The 21,511-nt window shown below is 47.1% G+C and overlaps 1 protein-coding gene across 2 annotated transcripts in view; it reads right to left on the bottom strand.

The window, feature by feature from the left end:
• Window positions 1-21,511, bottom strand: part of GABRB3 (gamma-aminobutyric acid type A receptor subunit beta3) — a 968,583-nt gene that overhangs the window by 33,182 nt on the left and 913,890 nt on the right. For both annotated transcript variants that reach the window (XM_078658235.1, XM_078658236.1), the window contains one exon: window positions 11,896-12,140. In XM_078658235.1, coding sequence (XP_078514361.1) covers window positions 11,896-12,140 — 245 coding nt within the window. The remainder of the gene's footprint in view (window positions 1-11,895; window positions 12,141-21,511) is intronic.

The raw sequence follows: 21,511 nt of genomic DNA, 5'->3' as shown, positions 1-21,511 counted from the left end.
TTTGTTTGGGTCTGGATTAGCTCGAACAGTTTTCTTGGCCTGTTCTTCGCTTGGTCCAACTGGCGGCTGAAGAAGTCCGACTTTGTGCGCTTTATATTCCTAAAGTAGACATTTCTCTTGTTCTTAAGCTTTTTGAGATGCAGTGCTGAAGGGTCCGATCTCCAGGTGCGCTCTGCCATTCGCATATTACGCCTCTCATCATTGAGTCTGTCATCATACCAGGGGTTAGAGATTTTGGTGGAGACTCTCTTCAGTTGCAAAGGGGCGACTTCATTGACTATTGTATTCATAGAGTCAAGGTAGTGGTCAGTTAGTGATTGAACATCTGAGGCACCTGAAGGGGGAAGGAGGAGGTTGCCGATGTGGGGTGGTAGGGTTGAGGGGTTAAGATTCTTCAGATCCCTTTTCCATATTTTGGATTTGATTGGTTGAGTAGGGTTAGGTTTAACTTTTTCGTTGATAAAGAAGGTGATAATGTGGTGATCTGACCAATCACAGGGTAGAATCGCCTCCAGTTGAATAGCGTTCTCTTTGGCAATGATGAGATCGAGAATCGCGCCTTTGTCGTGTGTTGGTTTATCGCATAATTGGCTGAGGTCAAGCGCATTAAGGAACGATTTGAGGCTATTCACCACGGTGTCTTTCTGATCGTTCCAGTGGAGATTGAAGTCCCCCAGGTAGACTTGAGTGGTCTGCCGACCGGCATTGGAAGTGATCATGTCCATGAGTTGTTGGGAGAATATGAGATTGTCACCAGGCGGGTGATAGATGAGATGTAAAGCACAGACTTGTTTGCCCTCACTGGTGATGTCGAGGCAGAGGAGTTCACAGGAGGAAAGGGACGGGGAGGTGACTTGAGTAACGGAGAGGTTGCTCCTAAAGATGCATGCAATTCCCCCGCCCGTCTTGCCAGGAGACCTGTCCAGCCTAATGATGTGATAATTGGGGGGGACTAGTATGTCCATAATCGGGGTAGAGGCTTCAGTGAGCCACGTTTCCGTTAGAATGGCTAGGTCCAGATCCCTTTCTGAGACGAGATCCGCGATGTCGGAGGAATGTCTCTGGGCCGATCTGCAGTTTAGTAGGATGCATTTGAGTTTGGGAGAGAGTAGGGTGGTCGAGGTATCTAATGTGAGGTGAACTTTTCTGAGGTTGTTAGGGACGGAGCCTCTGTTGTTGAGTGTTGGGAGCCTCCGAGTGTTTGTAAGAATTGTGGGTATGGTGATGTGTGAGTTGGAAAAGTCTTTTACCGGACCTGGGCCATAAGAGTGAAGGAGAGAGCATAGGTCGCGGTCCGACAAGGGGTTGAGAGCACGACGGGGGCGGTGGGAGTTATTGCGAACGGGGATAGTAGGCCATTGCTTGTGTCGTCGGGGGCGAGGGTATGTAGGGAGGGTGCGTCGTTTGTAGGGTAGTGGGATGGTGCGAGGTAGACTGGGCTGTGAGGAGAGGAGGTCTTTGATAGCGTGGACTTCTTTTTTGATTTGTAAGATTTCCTCTTTGACTTGTTGGAGGGTGGATAAAGTCAGGTCAGGGGGGTCATTGGGGAAGGTGTTGGTGGAGAGGGCCGTTGGTGAGTGATTGAATGGTGATCTGGGGGGCAGGCAGGGTATCAGGGGGGGGGGTATACTGGCTTTGTTGAGGGGTTTAGCGGTGCTAAAGGGTGGGATGGTATTCAAAGTGTGAACGTGTTTGTGGGCGAGGGGTGTGGGTGATGTAGGTGAGACAGGCGGTGGGTGGGGAGCATAGGTAGTGACTTCAGTGGAAGACGGTGCCGGTGAGTAGAAGAGTGAGTGGAGGCTGAAGACGGTGGGGGAGACAGGAGGGTAGTGAGGGCTGAGAATAGGAGGTGGGAGAGAGGGGGAAGCTAAGGTGAGGGAGGAGGTATGTTCTGTATCGTTTGTTGGGAGGGCGGTAGCGTTGTGAGTGGGAGTGGGGAGGGAGCAGAGACGGGAGAGGTGTCTGCCGTGGGGGGGATGGGGGGGATAGGTGGATAAACTCCGAGTGATGGTGTGTGCATATGTAGGCGTGTTGTGGGTGGGAGTTGTTGTGTCAGGTGTGAGAGATTCGTGGTTGGGAGTGGGGAGGGAGATGGGGAGGGAGAGGTGTCTGTCATGAGGGGGCTGGGATGGGGGGGTGGATAAACTTTGGGCGGTGGCTTGTTCAGATGGTGGTGTGTTGTGGGTGGGGGGTTGGGAGGATAAACATTGGGCTGTGGCTTGTTCAGATGGTGGTGTGTTGTGGGTGGGGGATGCTCTGTCCGGGGGGAGAGGGATGGAGGGGGTATGGGTGGGGGTAAGCAGGGTCATGTTAGAGGGGCTGCTAGTATGTGCAGTGGAGATAATTGTGACTGTCTTTGGGGAGTGGGGGGCGTTAACAGCAGGTGGGCCATTTACTAGGGTGCTGGGGGTAGAGGTGTGGTAGGTGGTGGCTGCGACGTCAGGGGAGATAGTGCTGACGGAGTTCTGGGTGGGGGTCAGCAGCTTGGAAAGGTGCTCTTTGAACTTGGGGAGCAGGTTGTCTAGTAATTCCAGGTGCTTGTCTGCGGATTGGATTAGGACAATCCCGTTATTGTATATAGTAATGGTAGACCTGCCAGGGAAGAGGTGGGAAGGTGTGATGGTGAGAATTAGGCCATGAGGTGTTTTCCTGGTGGTGGAGACTGTGAGTAGGGATAGGAAAGTTTTTCTCCATTGGGCTCTGCGTGCGGTGTGGAAGATGATATCGGTATTCAGGGCTCCATTGCACGGTGAGAAGTAGGTGTCGGCAAAGGGTGTTTCAGGGTGCGACCTCAAGAAGTTGTGTTTAAAACGCTTAGTGGCATTTTTGGAGAGAGGAGTGGGGGGGTAGTTAATTCTAAAAGTGTGCTTGCCGCTGAGCTCCATTTTAGAGAGGCTGTGGCGATAGGTGTAGGAAATGGGACGGTAGTACAAGCTGTCGTCCGCTAGTTATAGGGCCGTGGGGGACACCAGTGAGTGATCAGAAGTATAAGAGGTAGAAGTCAGTGTGATCCCCGAACAGACAGTGCGTAGGTGCAGCTTACCAAATGTGTCCTATGTACGAGGAAGCAGTCAGTTTACACCGTGTAGCCAACTATGAAAGGTAGGACCGATTAGGTGGAAGCCAAGTTACATATTAGCATTTACGATGTAACAGCAGTGTAGTCTAGGCGTAGAAAGTGGCTGGGTGCAGTTTACATGACAGAGCGAGGTGTATGAGGTAGTAATAGTCAGTGCAATATCGTGAGGTAGCTTACATCGAAAACCCAACAAATAAATAAATGCGGTAGCGGACAGTGAATGAAGGGGGTAGAGGTGAGATAAGTGCAGCTTGCCGCAGCGGACAGTGGGTGATGGGGATAGAGGTGAGATATGTGCAGCTTGCCACAAGTCAATATAACAAGTATAAGTACAACAAATGTGTATACTAGAGTAGAAAACAAAATAGAGAGATAAACTAAAATAAAATAACAGATCCAATACTGCAATACAAGGCAGGAACTTAATTACAGAGCTTAGATGCAGAGCTATGTAGATAGTCAGTTCTTATGACCTGTGCACTGGGCAGTGAGAGTGGCTAGTCCATGATGGCCGCCGAAGAAGGTGAAATAATAGTCAAATATGGCCGCCAAATAGGGGGGGATATATCTGATAGTCCTCTGTCAGTTGTTATTGCTTTAGGACCAAGGAAGGGCTATTTCAGTTTCTATTTGTGCAAGCCCAGCACTCACTTGTTAGGAGGGAGTCTTATCTCTGTTTTGGTGGTCTTGTCTTGTGTGGAGGAGTCAAGCTGGGGAGCCTTGTGGGCGTCGAAGGTAAAGGAGGGAGATTTATTAGTACAGCTTTATGGCCCCAGCCATTTTGAACAAAGGGAGGAAGGCAAAAATGTACAATACCTTCTTGAAGAACTTCTTAGTCTGAGTTATGATGTTGCCCGCAAAGTGGCGCAAAGTGAGGCATTTATTGGCGGTGGAGACAAGGAACATAGTTAAGATGTTGCAGGGTTGCAAAGTCTTTGCGCTTTTATGTTGTTTCTGCACAGCAGTTATGAGGTTAATAGCAGCGTTTTGCAGACATCAGGGATCTTGCCTGAAAGTGCCCATCTGCGCTGTTTATCCATTTCTTGCCAGCGCGACCCCGCCTTTGCAGGTCTGCTCCCCGGGTCTCAGTAGCAGCTGGTGGTCCGCAGGTTCGCGTTGTCAGTATCAGCAGATTGCAGCGCCGCGTGAGTTGTCAGGGGATGGGGCTTAGGCGTCTCGCGGCAGCAACCCGCCCCAGCTCGCTAGCCTCCCAGCCAGCTCCAGTGCCTGCTTGCAGTCCGGCGAGAGGAGGGAGGGTGCCGCACGAGATATCAGACCCCGATCTTCCCAGCAGGGGACAGTCCGGTGGGAGGCACGGCTCATCAGCGCACACCCATCCCAGCGCCGGGACTCCCAGCTGGACGGAGGTTCCTAGTCGCTCCGCTCAGCGACCCAGCGCCCAGCAGCAAGCAGCGCCTCACCTCGCCTTCAGACTCCAGGCGCCAAGCATGCCCTCCCGTCAGGCACTCTCCGGGCGTCCACTCCGCAGCCCGGTGTTCTCGGGCAATATCAGGCAGCAGGCTGCGCTTCTCATCAGACCCCGGGCTGCACGATGGCAGCTGCAGTCCCGGTAGGCAGACTCCAGGCGCCCGCCTCGCGACCGGTGTTCACAGGCGAAGGCAGGCAGCAGGCGGCGCTTCTCCTTAGTCCCCGGGCTGTACGTTGGCAGCTGCAGCCCCGGTATGTAGTCTCATGGTGGCCGGCGCTGACAGGCAGTCCTTCACGTCGTATAATCACGTCTGCATCCGCAGCAGGCTCTCTCCCACCGACCAGGGCTCCGCCGACAGCTCCGATGCTCTTGTGAGAGTTGCAGGGGTCCAGTCGCCAGGATTGCAGGTATGTGATATCACGCTCCTTTTTAGTCCAGTTACTCGTTATTCATCCAGTTACTTGTCAAGTTCCAGTTACTTATATTTTCCCTATGACGACGAGTGCTATCCGGGATAAACCCATGAGAGGGATCCCTAGCACTGGGAGCTCCGGCGGAGAGCTCCTACCAGTCGGCCATCTTGGACCAACCATTAGGATTGCTCTTCCCTTTTTCTTATTTTTGTGCATAACACACCCTGGGTAGTCTCTGTCATTTTCTTGCCTTTCTCTTAACTTTGGGCCGCCGTTTTTGAGATCCCGGAGGGGAATTGCGATTTCGAGGGTAAAGTGGTAATCAAATATACGGAGAAGGAGATACAGAGTCTAGCTTCAAGGTATCACTAACGAGAAGAGAATTATGAATTCAAGTTTAAAGTGGTAATCAAATATATGGAGAACGAGATGCTGATTTTAGCATCATGTTGTCATGAGAGAGGGAGAAACAGAAATATATATAATAAAAAGTACTACATTTTTCTTTACAAATGGTGAAAGACAACAAGATTACAAATGAAAAGAGTATAATGCAACTTGATACCACTTTCAAACCAAATAGAAAAGTCCACTAAATGTAATCCAGATAGAAGGGTTTATTAAATGTGTGTGGTTCTCTTGCTCGTGATAATATGTTAACAATTATTCTGTCTAAGATAATCAAGTCAGCTTTAGGTATACCCTTACTTGTTGGCATGAGGAATTTAGGATCTGATCTTTATTAAATCTTGTTAAGTACTGTTAATGAAGCCTGGCACTCTCTGTATTAGCGTAGTCGCTGATTTTTAAAGAAAGAATATTTTTTAACTTCAAAACGTTTTAATTGTATGTCTTGTATATTGTGTTTTGTTTTGTAAACAGCCCTGAAGAAGTCCCTTGTGGACGAAACGCGTCGGCTGTAGATCCTGTACATCTTTTACTATCTGAACTAAATAAAGAACTCTCAAGATTATAAGAAGAAAAACTTCTTTGATGTGATCATTACTGTTTACCGTATGGAATATATTAGTTCCTTTAAATGTTGAAGTGGTGCACCTTGGCCTTTTCTCAAATCTTTCTATAGTTCATGTTTTTGAACCTACACTGTGACAGTGGGTGTTTTTTGAAGTGTGCACACAGATTGCCCCATGTATTAGAGGGGGGGCCCAAAAGGAAGATATTTCTTGGAGAATATTTGACTAGGTGCTGTTCTTGTGGGAATCCACCACTGTTGCTTTCCTTTTTGAACATACATGAGGGAACATATTCAAACAAATAAATCAGTAGATCACACAGTACAAATATGTGGCTACAAAGCCCATCACGTGAGTAATAAGACAACTCATACAGATAAGTAAATGGGTCAAACAAGTAGTACAGATCGGTGCAGGGTGTTAACAGAGTTCGAGATAATAGTTCAAGTGTATTTAGCCATGAGGATAGCTTTTACTTCTTTTTTAAAGAGTGTAGTGGAAGAGATAAGCCTGGTTTCGGGAGGGAGTGAGTTCCAAATCCTAGGCGCCATTCCTGAGAAGGAGCGCTTGTATGTTCACTGTTCTTATTAGCACATACCTTTCCCTCTAGATAGAGGCCTTCTCCCCCTTGTCTAGTGGCGGGCACAGGCAGCGACCTTGGATAGTCGATAGTGTATGCCTGGTCTCAGAATCAAAACTTAATTTTTGTACTTCACTGTTTTGCTGCATCTGCCTGGGAAATTCCATTGTGGGCGTGCCTTCGTTGTTCCTGAAATGTACATAATGTATCTTTATGCTTGCCCACTGCAGCACTCCTAAGCGACTGGGCAGACTGGGCTCCACTCCAAGTGTGACTGAATAAACAGATATTGGTTTGTATTCTCTGCTGCCTGACTGATTCTTCATTTGGTATGGAAGGCTGAGAGGTGGTCATGAGTGACCCGGGGTGACCCTAATCGGGCCACTCCTTCAAAGGATAACCACAAAATTACACTTTGTCCAGAATAGCTCAGATTAAAAGTAGCATTTAAGAGCGAGTCAGGTGTGGGTTTTGTTCGCTGAAAGATAAACCCAATGAATGAAGGTGGTCCTCCGTAGCCTGGAGGTTTTTACCAACCACCTGGGGTGAACCTGCCTCAAGCAGACAGTTGTCGAGGTGGGAAAGACTGGAACCCCCTAACCTTCGAAAATGGGCTGTGACCACCCCATCATGTACATGAACACCCGAAGGGCTCTGGTAAGGTCAAAGGGGAGCACAGATATCTGGAAATGCTCATGGCCCACCATGAACTGCAAACAGCATCTATGGGCTGGCAGGACAGGGATATGAAAGTATGTGTCCTGTAAGTCCAGCGCTACCATGTAGTCTCCGGGATCTAGGGCAGACAGGACCTAAGCTCGAGTAAGCATTCAGGATTCCTTCTTTTTCAGGAAGTAGTTTAGAGGGTGTAGGTCTAGAATAGGATGCAAGCCTCCTTCTTACTTCGCACCAGAACGCAGCAGAAGTAACAACCACAAACTACTTCTAACGTTGGCATCCTCTCAATGGCTACTTTGGTCAAAAGAGGCTGCATTTCGTGTTGCAAGAGTGAAAGCTAGTCCTGCGTCAGTTGATCTGAGGACAGTGGCAAGGACGGGTATAACCTCGCTGAACAATCTAGACCATCCATTTGTCTGAAGTCATTGTTTGTCATTGGGACAGGTGGTGCCAGATCCTGTCACTAACTGGCTGTCCATGGAGTTGTGAGGACATATTAAAAAGGCTTCAAAGCTGTGGTTGCCAGGGGGGGTGGGGTGGTTGACTGGGTATACCACTGACCTTTGTTCCCACAAGGTCTGAAGGAATTGCGTTTTCAGCCATGAAAGAACTGTAGTCTGTTGGGTGTGGTGTCTTGGGTTAAAATGATGCGGGCTACCATATCTACAGAAGGAACGAAAGGCAGAGTGCGGCTGTTGTGGGGCCATGAAAAGTCCCAATGCTCAGGCCACATTCCAATCTATCATTTTCCACCCATCATGCCACCTCAGTTTGGACCTAGCTAAGTGCAAATCAGCTTTGAGCCTGCTCCATTCAGAACAGACCAGTCTGAACTGACAGGCCAGGCACAAAAGCAGCCAGGCTTAACTCAGGCAATATGTAAAGTATTTATTGCAGCACTTAAATAGTAATAAAGTAAAAATACAACACAAGCAAAATCACACACCAATTTATAAATATAGAGTAAATTCTAAAAAACTATTTGACACCAAAATGACAAAAATCCAATTAATAGAACTGGAGTTATCAATCTTTAAAGTTTAAGGTTAAAAATACTGTCTAAAAGATCAAAGCACCAAGCATGGACATTTAGCCGCAAGAGGCGAGGGTAAAGTTAAAAGTTATGGCCAACCGCAATGGAGAACAGAACACAAAGTGTATTGGGCGCAGTCTCTGCTTACCTTCCAACTTAGAAGAATTTTTGGAAACAAATGTCTAAGAAGGTAAAGTTCAGCAGGGCAAGGTAGCTGACTGTATCTGAGGAGGATGTGTCATCGGAAGGGAGCCGTTGGACGAAGTCGCAATGAATATTTCTTCCTTCAGACTTATGGCCCCATTAGGATGGCGGGCGGGCTTTGCCCGCCTGCCACCCTTGCGGAAAACGGGACCGCCCGCCTTAAGGGCGGGGGTCCCGATGTCTGCATTAGGATGCGCCCGGCACAGTGGGGGGCGCATTGCCCATTTTTAACATTGTGGCGTGCGGTGCTCACTGCACCGCCCGCCACAAAGTTAAAAATGAATGCGCGCATTTGCATAAACAAAGCGGCAGGCACCGCGCGGTGCCTGCCGCTTTGTTTATGCAAATGCTGGGGGTACCACAAGTACCCCCGTGTGCACCCCCCACCCCTGCTGGTCCCCCAGAGTGAAGACCGCATACCTTTCCATGGAAAGGCATCCAATTTGGCCCATACTAATATGGCTGGCGGTGACCTGGGCGGAAAAGCGGCAGACGGTCTTTCTGTCCGCCGCGGTCCCCCCGCCATACTAATATGGCGGGGGGTATTCGGGAGTGGATCTCGGGCGGATTGCCCCTGCCAGCCTGGCGGGGGCAATCCGCCCGACATCGTAATGGGCCCCTTAGTCTCTTTAACGGAAGTAAAACATTTCTAGTGGGATAAAGCTGCAGGCTTTAGAAAAAAAGGGCTCCACAAGGCCAGATACCATTTCTGTGAAGTAGGGCTGTAAAGGATTTGCTGCTACAGAAAAGATAGTAGTAGGAGCTGCCGACTGGCAAAGCACCATGGGCAGATCGATGAGAGGGTAAGTTCCGGTCTCATGTCTGTCTCAGAGCACTTTTTGGCAGAAAGCTTTCTACATCCCAGATTTTGGGTTAGGGCTATCTGGGCACCTATAGCTCCACTTCCAAGGGTCCAAGACTGGATGGGCACTACTTGGAGGGTCAGGACTCACTCAAGCTGGGACCCGGTGTGAGTTCAAGATGAATGGAGCCTTTTCTGCCCCAGACTCTCTGATCAGGAGGCAACCAGCCCTTGGAGTCACTCTGGAAGTCTTGGGTTCAAGTAGGACAACAGGTCTGAAGCAGCAGGGCTGTCCTCTGGGGGCACAGGGCAGGCTTAAGGCAGCAGGGCAGTCCTCTGAATTGTACAGCAAGCCAGAAGAAGCTAGGCAGTTATCAGAGTCCTTCTGCAGGTCCAGAAGTAAGCTCTAGAGTGGGTCTGAGGGTCCTAGTTTTTTACTCGGAGCCAGCTTTGAAGTGGATAAACTTTTGGAGTTCTCCCCCCACTGAAGTGTGGAATTTCCTGCTTCACTGCACTGGTTCCAGACTGTCTGGAGTCACAATAGGCTATTGTGAAGTTCTTTGGGTGTAAGCTGAGTCACCATCTTTGACGTGCAAGTGGGGCTGTGCACAGCTTTGCCCCTGCATCCTGTTAGGATGGCCCATCTTGCAAACACCCAGTCCCTCTATTGTGATGCTGGCTGGGAGGAATATGCAAAGGCAAACTGCTAACAACACCTAGTCACATGACTCAGGTAACAGGCTGCAGGCACTAAGTGGTTAGGACAAGAAATTGTCAATTTTCTAAAACGTGGCTTTTTAAGAATTGTTACTTAACATCCGACTTTACCCTGAAAGAGGGGTTTGAAATGCAATTCCTTAGACACCAAACATGACTTTCCTACCTATACCCATACAAGAATTATAGCTTATTAAATGTAAGAAGGAACTCAATGTTATCCAATGGGAGAGGCAGGCCTTAGAGTAGTGAAAAAAGGAATGTGTAAGTGTTTCACTACCAAGACACATAAAATATAAAAGTACATGTCCAACTTTTTTTAATACAATGCACCCGGCTATATGGGCAGTGTACAGCGTACTTTAGGGGTGACATGCAATAAAAGGGAGGGTTTAAGCCTGGCAACGAGTTTATATTGCCAAGTCGAATTGGCAGTTTAAAACTCCTTAGAGGCTGCAATGGCAGGTCTGGGGCATGTTTTAGGGGCTACTTAAGTGGGTGGCCTAATAAGTCCAGCAGGCTCATTAGTAGCACTTAATTTACAGGCCCTGGGTACACATAGTACCACTTTTCTAGGGACTTATAAGAAAATTAGATATCCCAATCAGGTGTAAGCAAATTTGACTATGTTTTAGGGAGGGAGCACAAGCACTGGGTGCACTTTACCACTGCTAAACAGTGCTAGAGTCTGTAAACGAACAAAATGAATTCAGTAAAACAGAAGTGGAGAAGGCAAATAGATGGTAAACAACCTTTACAACGCAACTTTTACATCGCAGAGCAATTACAACGCAACCATTACAACGCAAACTATTACAACGCATTGCTCTGGGGGGCGCTATAGGATAGGGAATAGGTTAATTTACTATCCAATAACCTTCCCTAGTGTCCACGGGGACTGGAGTTGGAATAGTAAATTAAACTATTCACTATCCAGCACCCCAAAGCACTATGCGTTGTAATGGACTGCGTTGTAATACTTGCGTTGTAAAGGCATGCGATGTAAAAGCATGCGTTGTAATGTCATACATCCAAATAGATTTGGGGCGACCCTGCAGTGAGGACCATGTGTAACAGGTATTATTAATTAGAGCACAAATAGCCAGAATTTGAGGAAACAAAAACGCATTTAAGCTCAATTAACAGAAAATAAAAACGAAGTGCCTTATTTAGAGTATGGCAGGCAATCCACCATATGTCAGGGTAGCGGAGGTAATTACCTCCACAATCCAGACTGGATTCCAGTCCACCATATTTGGAGATTTCCACTGGCCCTGTAGAGATCTCTGTGCCTTCAGGGGAGCCACTACTATGGCAGCTCCCTGACAACACTGAGAAAGTGGTGAGCAGCTGCCATGTTTCAGGTGGCTGCTCAGCAAACTTTTTAGTATAAAAAAAAAACCTCCAAAGCTGAAATTTAGTTTTGAACTACAAAATACTAAAGGCCCTGAGAGCCTGGCATTTTCTCCGAGGACTGAGGGCTATTTTTATTCTGTTTGTAACTGCCAAGGTATCTCTGGCAGTTCCAAACTGAAACAAAAGTACATCAGACAATCAACTCTAAATAGGGTGGACAGTGGGCCAAGTTTCTGCCAGCAGAGCTAGCAAGGGCAACATGATGGTCCATTTGACTTTAAACAGAGAGGGCATCCATCAGTTTGGTAGACAGGGTACTCCACCACATTTGTTACCCTGTAAGTTAAACTCTAAATGAGGCCATAAAACTGAGGTTTGACAAATGTATACTTGCTCTACTATTTTTTCAAAGAAACATATTAAAAAGACTATCTGAAATCCACTGTTCTGAATGTTTGAGACAATGATCAAGGAAGATTATATACACATTCTTTCCCCATATAGTTAGATTTAAGAGACTATCTAAAAGAATGCTTAATGGTTTTACATAGTAGAAACAGCGAAAAATATGTTAAAAGTAGGCCTGGCATGTGGTAGTGTGGAACATATATATAAAAAGAAAACTCTTACCTGATTGGTGTCATATTTTGAGCGATCATTGTTCACTCTAGAGCTCTTTTCTGCAAATCGCTTCTGTATTTGTGGGCCCCTCCCAAAAAAGATGTAGTTGACAAAGGCATATTCGAGTAAGGCCAAAAATACAAATACAAAGCATCCCATGAGATACATGTCAATGGCTTTCACATAGGGAATTTTAGGCAGTGTCTCTCGTAGATGAGTGTTGATTGTTGTCATGGTCAGCACAGTAGTTATTCCTACAAAACAAACCATAAATGTTATGGTTCTGGAAAAAGGTATGTATGCATTTTCACATTGTGTTGAGAGCATTCTAATGTCAAACCCACTTGTTTAGTAGCATTATTCATCCTTAGACATTGGGACACCGAAAACAGCCCAGTCCAAGTTCAGAAAGCTATCAGAAAAACCTATTCATCCATCCAGTCTGAGCCAACAGATTGCAGTTTGAAAGCTACATGCCAAGGTAACCTCTGACAGTTGTGGACGATTAAGAGCATTTTTGAGGGTGACTTTATAGCAGTGTTTTAGATAACCATTTTGAGAATTAGACTGCCATTGCATTACTTTTAAAAACAAGGAAAATAAAGGTAATAAAATAATATTGCATAGTTCAAAAATACAGTAGTTCCTATATTTTATTGGAAAGTGAAATATCTGAAACAAATCTCAAGTAAACAGTTATGAGCTTAGTACCAGTTCACGAAAAGTTTTTGAGCTAAACATATTTATTGCGTTTCCAGTTGTCTAAGTGTAATATTACACTTAAAAAAACTTTGTGAAGAGCATGCCAAGTTGACATCCTGACAAACAAGATGTCCTCAGTGTGCTAAGCAAACTGAGATACAATGCTGGTGATGGTCATACTGAAAAAGAGTTTGCTATATCTAATTCTTCCAATCGTTCATGATCTTAGAGGTTGGGATAAGTTGTAAACTTGTCCCATCTCTTTTCCCATGTTTTCACCCAGTTCTTTATGATGACATGACTCAGATTTCAGTTTTTAGCTGAGAACATCAATGCCTGATCTTGTCAAGTGACTCCATAGTATTTTTCTTTTTGGTGAGGAGGGGAGGATTAGTGGGAGAGTGGGTGTATGGTTCAAGGGGATCTGGTGACATCTTTGTTTGCTATGCTTAGTAAAAATGTGTCTCATTCAAAGATGCAGGCTCTGCCTCCCTCTGTTGTTTGTTTTTCTGACAGAACGGCTTGTCCCCTTTGCTTCAGCAGGATTCTGACCTCCATAGATGGGTTCAAAGGTCTTGGTCGTTCTTCTACAATATTGCTATCTGTTGTTTGGTCAAGATCACAGGCAGAATAACACATTTACTTGCCATCCTCTCATGTATGGTTCTCGTCAACAATCCCAACATACCAAACCTGTGTTCTACAGTCACCATCATGTTTGCTATAAGGTTTGTGATGGTCAACTCTCCTGACCAATGAGAATCCAGCAAGGGGCACCTCCTAGACATATGCATGAGGACTACATCTCAGGCACATGACTGACTCTGTGGCATATATCTTGTGCAACTGACTAGGGTTCTGGTAGGTGCAGCGGGAAATGTTACTTTGTATCAAGTAATATCTTGAGTTTCTGGGTATCACCTGTATCCACGCTTTATCTGAAAACTCATCCCCAATATCTTCTGTCCACTTGCTACGTAGCATCCTAAGATCAGTTTTGAAGATTTCTAGTAAAGTTGAAGACATTAATGTTACTGCTTCCCTTACTTGTCCCAGAGTGAGCCGTGCCGTCCGTACAGTATGTGTGTGTGTAGGATGCCAGTTATTAAGAACCATGTCTTTATGAATGTATGCAATAGTGTGTTAAATGTCAGCATCTGTTCAGTGGGGATGGGATATATCTGCTGTTAGATACTAAAGGGGTGTATCTTATCCCTTTCTGTCTGGTCCACCATGGTGAGTATACCTACTCATGACCATAATCCTGTGTCAGCTCTCTCTGTTAATCGGTGAAAGATTGGCAAAGATCACAGTTGCAAATCCTGTGCACAAGGCATTCTTGTGTTTGTACCATCCACAGCCCTGTGCCAGCAATATGATGCAACCCTGGCTATCATGGAGAAGTTCTCGTATCATTTATGAGAAGTGAACATGTGCATCAGAGCTGTGGGATTATCTGAAATTTGAGAACATATTGTTATTCCATAGATTTATCTAGCTACCTCAACACCCACTGCTGTTGTGCACCAACGTAATATAAGTCCATTTCAGGAGAATGTAGTCTGGTTTCTGCCATGGGGAGCGACAGCTCAACCAGGGGCAATTTATGTCTCTTTCTTCTCCAAATAAGGTCAGATATTACATTGAGCCCACTAAAAAGCTCTTGGATACACACAGGAGAGGAGATACAAAAAAATACAGAAATTGGATTAGCACTATAATTTTTATCAGCGCTATTCTACCCATTACAAATATTAGCAAATGATTCCAGAAAGGTCTTGATACAAAAACGCCTGACACTGCTCTAGATGGATTGCCTGCAATGAGGTCAACATCTGAGTGGTAAACCTCGACCCCCGGAAACGATGCGCACTCCCAGCTTAGGTGTAAATTAAGAATAGCTTACTCTCCCCCTTATGACACTTACTCCCAACAGGAACATACAGGATTTTGAATTATTTACCCACAGACTCAATACTTCTTCAAATGTATACAGCTCCCCAAACACCAGTTCCATGTCCTGCCCTACATCTTTCAAGTGGTAAAGTACATTATCAGCATACAGTGTTATGATGTTTGTTCCTTCTTTTGGCCCTTGAAGATAAAGGGGACCTGGAGTGATGTCTCAAGCACCTGTTTTGTCGACGGTCATCCCTAGTCCTGGCCACAAAGAACTTTGCCTGCAGCTCTTTCATGGTCTTCCTGTGCATGCTTTGACAGGCAGTAAAGGCCTTGGAGTTGTGGACCAACCTCAGGCACCAAGGACAAACAGCATGAGGGTTCGTTATGGAGATCTGCTCCTCACAATCCCTACAGGATCTGAATCCCTATTTCTTAGGAGGAGACATGGTACTGCCCTGTTTTTAATGTTTGAAACAGGAAAACTCCTCAGAGAGAGCAAGCTCCATATCCGCATTGAAGGCACAGAAATAAGGAACTGATATTGTTACGCTGGGAAGGAAACTGTATGGCTTTGATGACATCACCAAATACCACTTCCGGCGTCCATTTGTACCCAGCACCTTCTACTGGCAACAAGAGGGCTTTAAAGTTTCCAGATCTAGTCTGACGCCTTGGATAGTTCTACAGGTGCAGAATCTGAAGTTAGAAGTATCCATCAGACACTCATGTAATATTGTAATAGATGCTAGTACTGGTATAGGTGTAACAAGAAGCATTTGGGCTTTGTCAAAGAAACCTCTTTGGGTCCAAAATATTAAATACACATACTGATTGTTTGACCTGGCACCATTGGCATGGGTCTCCCTTCCATTTTTTGCTGTAGCCTCCTGTGTTTTTGCTATGGTTTTGCTGCTCTAGATGCTTTGGGCACTTTGCCACTGCTATTCAGTATCAAAGTGCAAGTGCTCCCTATTGTAAATTGTTGTAATGGATTAGTGACTTCATGACTAACTATTTTATTTACTTATCAGACCCTAGTAAAGTGCACCATGTGTGCCCAGGGCCTGTAAATCAAATGCTGCTGGTCGGCTTGCAGCACTGGTTGTGCCACCCACAAAAGAAGCTTGTAAAATATGGCTTAGGCCTGCCATTGCAGAGCCTGTGTGCAGTGTGGGACTGCCATGTCGACTTTGCAAGTGCACCCATTTGCCAGTCCCTAAACCTTCCCTTTTCTACATGTTAGTCACCCCTATGAGCAGGGTGCATTGTATGTGAAAGGTAGGACATGCCCTGGTGTGTGTGGCATGTCCTCATAGTGAATTACAGCCAATTTTGTTTTTCACTATTGCAAGGCTACCTGTTCCCATAGGCCAGAATGGGCATTTTGATTATAACATCTTATAATTATATATGACCCAGGGAACAAGGTGGAAAAACGAGTTTAGTATGCCTGAACTAGGAATGTTAAAATACATCTTTTAGTGTGGGTGATTTTTACATTCTGTGCTTGAAAATACCACTTTTAGAAAGTAGGTATTTTCTTGCCTAACCATCCAGTATGCCTCTGCTAGGTTTGTGTATTCCATGTCTGATTTGTGAGTGACAGGTGGCTGGAGAGGGCCTTGGCTCCAGCAGTCTGATGGGGCAGGGCTGGGCTGAATAGGACCTGCATTGAATAGAGAGTAGTGGGAGATTTCCTTTCACTTGCCTGAGCCTTCATAGAATAGAGAGTAAGGGGAGGAGATTACCTTTCAGCTACCTGGGCCAGGCCTGATTTCAACAAAGTTTTCTCCACCTCCTGCCAGGAAGCTGCACCAGGGAGGACGAAACTGGTTTTGACTAGGTACAGACACTCTCTGCCTTCAGAGAACAAAGGATTTAGTAGTATAAATATTGGGGCCTCGGCCCCACAACTTTAGATCACTTCTGGGAATCAAGACAAACCTTTGCCAAGGAGAGAAACCAAAAAAGCTAAAGGAGGAGACTGCCCCTGAGCTGTTTGGAGTTGACCTGCAGTGGTTACTTATTGCCAAGGAAAGGGGAAAACTAACTTTGTGTGTACTTTATCATCTTGAGGAAGATCTCCAAGGGCTTGAAGCTCAGCTTGCCTCCTGTTCTGAAGTCTCAGGGCATCAAAGACTTCACCACCAGCTCCCCTGAATTTCCTTGCTGGGAATTCTGCCTGCAGAGAGGTGCCTGCTTCTGTTTTTGGGACCTCTAGAAACTGCTTGTCGCTGGGAGCTGGAAGCACGACGCAACGGGGAAGAAGCATTTCGCTGCCGCAGCTATTGCCATCGTATCGCTGAAGCGTGTCGCCGCCCCTGCTGTTTGCTGACGCATCGCCAAAGAGGTTGCTGTCGCATCACCGGAGTAGCGTGTCGCAGGGTCTGTTGCGGCTCAAGAGTCTACTGAGTTCGCCGCACGGCTGTTGGGTGTGCATGCATCTCATCCCAGTTGTTGATTCGAATCAAAGACGCCATTTTGTTGTATCACACCGGATCGTGGCATCACAGCGCCATCTTGTCGCATTGTAACTGAAGCACAGTAAGAAACCGACGCATCACCTCCCCTGAACCAAGGCACCGACGCATCACCTTCCCTGCGACCCTTTTGTTTGTTTTGCGTTACGCCTCTAAGGTATTTTGAGAATAAAGTGTGGCATTTACCATCTACATTGAATGAAGCTATTTCTACCATTTTAAAGTCATATTCTTGATATTGTATTACGGATTTTTGTCGCTTGGTTTTGTCATAAGTCTAGTAAAGATTACTTATTTTTCTAAACCGGTGTGGTGTCAATTTGTAGTGTTTTCACTGTATTACTGAATGTGTTCACAAATGCTTTAAACACTGCCTCTGAGATAAACATGTCTGCTCGTGCCAAGCTACCAAGGGGGTGAGCAGGGGTTATTATAGGAGTGTATCCCTCTTTTCCTGACTAGAAGCAAAGGTCCCTATTTGGACAAAGGTGCAAACCAACCATTGCCAACTAGAGACCCCCATTTCTAACATGGGAGGTCAGCGGTGGGATTTGGACTTGCATTTGTGACTCATATACAATGATTGGTATACACTACAAGTGAATGCAGACCATAACGCAACCAAATACATTTTTTGTAGAATTTTTTCCTTGGGACTTCTATTTTTGCAAAAAGCTGCCAGCCCTTGTTACCATGAGCAAAGCAGCATCCAAAGCATCTATGAATCTCCTATTTGAAGAAGAGAGGATTGATATCTACACTGTGCCACAGCACAGTCGAAGATTAAGATCTCTATGAAAGGTCTCACCAAGAAGAAGGAGTTCCAAAAGGTGCTGAGGGCCTGGTTGGAAGCTAGAAATGCTCCTGAGCACCCTGAAGAGCATAGAGATTAGGCAGAGAATACAGATGGGCTGCTAGATGGGCCATTGGGCCTGACAGGGGAGAAAGTACCTTCCAAGGCAGGCAGAGGTATTTCTTCGAAAGGCCTGTCCCCAGGAGAGCTGGAGGACAGGGAGAGGGATAGAATGCATAAGATGGAGCAAGCCAACCTCAATCTGAGTGGTCAGATGGAATTAGAAAATAAGAAGTTAGCCTTGGAAGAAAAGAGAATGCATTTAGAGCATGAGAGAATGTTGAGGGAGTTGGAGTTAAAAGCCAAGAGCTTCGAAATGACTTCCTCTGGTGGCAGCACACCATCCATGTCTGTAGAAACAAGAGTATTTATCCCCAAAGATGTAATTAAGGAGTTCCACAAGCATGAAGATATTGGGCAATGGTTTAAGGCCTATGAACTGGCCATGACCTCTCACCGGGGCCCTGAGAAGGATTGGGGAGCAAGGTTGTGGGGGCGGTTTCTCAGTGATGGGCGGGACACCTTGTTAGACTTGCCCCCTGAGGACCAGAATTCCTATGTCCACATGAAGGAAGCCTTAATGACCAGGTATGGGTTGACCCCAGAGCTTTATAGACAAACGTTTAGAAATTGTAAGAAGCTGGAGTCAAGTACTTGGGTGGAATATGTGTCTTTTTTTGCAGAGCATTGAATGGTTGGGTGAAGGGTGGCAAAGTGAATGATTTTGAAGCGCTCTATGATTTAATTGCATGGGAGCACTTGTCCAGTAATTGTTTTCCAGAGCTACGTCAGCACCTAATTGATAGTAAGCTGACTAACCCTATGAAGCTTGCTGGGGAGGCGAACCACTGGGTTATTACCCGGGTCCACAAGGGTCATGTGGGAGACTTCGCCAAAGGTGGGCAGGGTCGCCAGCAGAAGAGTGGGGGGGACAAGGGAAACAAGGGAGTTCCAGAAAGGGCCCCAAGGTAATCCTCAAGGGAACCAAGGGAAGGGTTTCCAGCCTCCCCATGAGACGAAGCCATGGGCCCGACAGATAAGCCTGTTCAGACGGGGCCCAGGAAATGTTATAATTGTGGTCAGGTGGGCCACTGCTTCTGGGATCCTAAGTGTCCCATGAAAGTGAATGCAGCACCCACTGGTGCACCACCCCAGCAGATGGCTAGTGTAGCCCTGGGAGAGGAGGTGGGTGCCCAAGGTGGGTGGGGTCCCGCAGAGATGTCCCTAGTCTCTTTAGGAGACAGTGAGATGGTCCCTAGGACCCAGCTGCCTGATAACACTAAGAAATACAGGAAGTGGGTGACCATCAATGGCCATAGGGTGGAGGCTCTGAGAGACACCAGAGCCAATGTGACAGCTGTCAGTTGTTGGCTGGTGTCTGAAGAGCAGGTGATCCACCATGCATTTTACCCTGTAATTGCCGTTGACAACTCAGAAAGCCACTGCAAGGACCTGGAACCTGAGATAGTGGCCCAGGTACGTGCCTTAAAGAGAAGAGGCAGGGGTCATGGGAAACCGGACCTAAAGTTCCCATGGTCCAGGAGGAGGCAGACCTTGAGGGGGATGCCCTGCAACCTACAGGGGAGCAAGTAGCTGAATGGGGACCTGCCTGAGCTGACCCATTGGCAGCAGGAAGGAGGACCCTCCAGGGAAGTGTTCTTCATGGAGCAGAAGAAGTGCCATTCTCTTGTGGGTTTGCGGCAACAGGCCACAAACCAGGCAGCAGGTGATCAGTCTGGATCACATTGGATCTACTGGGAGAACGGTCAGGTGTGCCCTTACCAGGGATGAAACTGTTGGGATTCAGGGGCAGCGGGTGCCTTCTGTCTAGCTTCCTGTCCTCCGGTCTTTCATTGTGTACCAAGTGCATGCATGAATTTGTGGACGCTCCCTTGGGGTTGCTTTAAAAGGGCCTGCCTCCAGGAAACCGGTGCTTGGTTTCGTTATTGGTCCCTTGCCTTGGGTTTCCTGTTCCTGTTTTCGTCCCTAGCTTTTTTCTGAGAGAGATCGACGGCTGTTGTCCTCTGGAGGGCGGTTTGCTGATCCCCTTTTTGCCCTCTCTCCCTTATCTGTTTCTTATCCCATCCCTTTTGCGTTCCTTCAAGTCAGTTGGGACCCTTCGTTCTGAAGAGACGCCAGTGTTCACGCGGCTGCGTGTTCCTTTACTATCCTGGCGTTTCCTTACTTCCTGGGTGTTGTGTAGACAACCGCCTTGTTGTGCTTCATTTGGGTGGTTATACGAAGGGGCTGAACTACGGCCGTTTTTTGTGCCTCCTTCGTGTTTTTATTTTCAAGGGTTTTTTTTGGGTGTTCTCCTAGTCTCGGGATCACCTTTTTTCCCCCTTTTCCAGCCCCTACCTTGCCCCTTTCCCGTTTACGCCACTTCCCTTTTTTGCCACTCTCTATAGTCAGCTCAGAGGGTGTGGCTGGTCTGGGTAGCCGGGTGGAGTCTCGATTCCAGTTAACGTCATTCCCCGGTGTTGGTTAAGGCTACTCCTGAGCAGTGACCAGGGTAAGCGGGGAAGTGGTGGGTTCGTGTGTGTACTTGGTACACAATAGGTGGGTTCGGTGTGTGTAATCTTGTTCCCCTTTTTGTCTTTAAGGTCCCGGCTGGGGTCGAGTGGTCTGCTGCTGGGGGGTCCAAAGAAACACACCGCGTTACCCAAGACCTTGTGTTTCCCTGTTTTGTTTACCCACCCTCTCCCTGCGTCGTGGTTTTCCAGCACCTGGAGTTGTACTTGTGGGTGTTGGGGGCTACGGTGGGGGTAGGGGATTGGGACTTTCTTCACTCCTGTGGTGTCGGGCTGGTTGGCAGGCGGAACAGAAAACCAAGCCCACAAATTGAAACACTGCCTGAGTGAAGAATGGACGAAGAGGCCGGAGGAGGGATTCCATCTGTACAGGACTTGATGCAGGCCATTGCGTCCTTGCGACCGGAAGTACAGTCCCTTAGACAGGAAAACCATGGGTTACAGGCTGCTTTAAGTAGTGTTAGTACTAAGGAGAACACCTGGGGGAAAGGGGGGGATCCCTCGGTCAAATCTAAGTCCCCAGTGTTACAACCTGCTACCTTTCAGTATGAGCGGGGTTCAGGTCAGAGTGGGCCCCCTGTGTCGGTTACCGTTAACACCCCTATACCGGTGCCATTGGCAGCTCCTGAGAGGTTTTCTGGGGATAGCAACAGGTATGCCATCTTCATGAATCAGTGCCATTTACACTTTATGTGTAGGCCAGCTGCCTTTCCCGATGACACCTCGAAAGTTGCTTTTGTGATTTCATATCTCTCGGGGACTGCAGCAGGCTGGGCGGTTCCCTTAGTGGAAGGTAACGACCCTGTATTGAGTAGCTTTCCGGCTTTCAAACTCCATATGCATAGCTTGTTTGCTAAGCATGCGTTTATGCAAGCAAGCGATGCAGAGTTATTAAAACTAAGGCAGGGAAAGCAGGATCTCCTCGGGTATGTGGCCACCTTTAACCGCCTTGTGGCAGAGACCCAATGGCCTCCCGCTAAAAGAATGTCTCTGTTTTATCAGGGCCTGTGCGAGGAATTAAAAGACATTGTCTCGCAGGTGGTAGACCCCCCTGAGGATTGTGTTGAGTTTATCGATCTGGTAGTAAAACTCAACCATAGGTTGTCTGAGAGAAAGGGGGAGAGGACTAGGTTTCATCCGTCCCGTATCATTGTGCC

This window comes from Lissotriton helveticus, chromosome 8 (assembly GCF_964261635.1).
Source record: "Lissotriton helveticus chromosome 8, aLisHel1.1, whole genome shotgun sequence".
In the NCBI taxonomy this organism is placed as follows: Eukaryota; Metazoa; Chordata; class Amphibia; order Caudata; family Salamandridae; genus Lissotriton; species Lissotriton helveticus.
The sequence above is the reverse complement of the archived record's forward strand: the minus strand, read 5'-3'. Positions and strand labels throughout refer to the sequence as shown.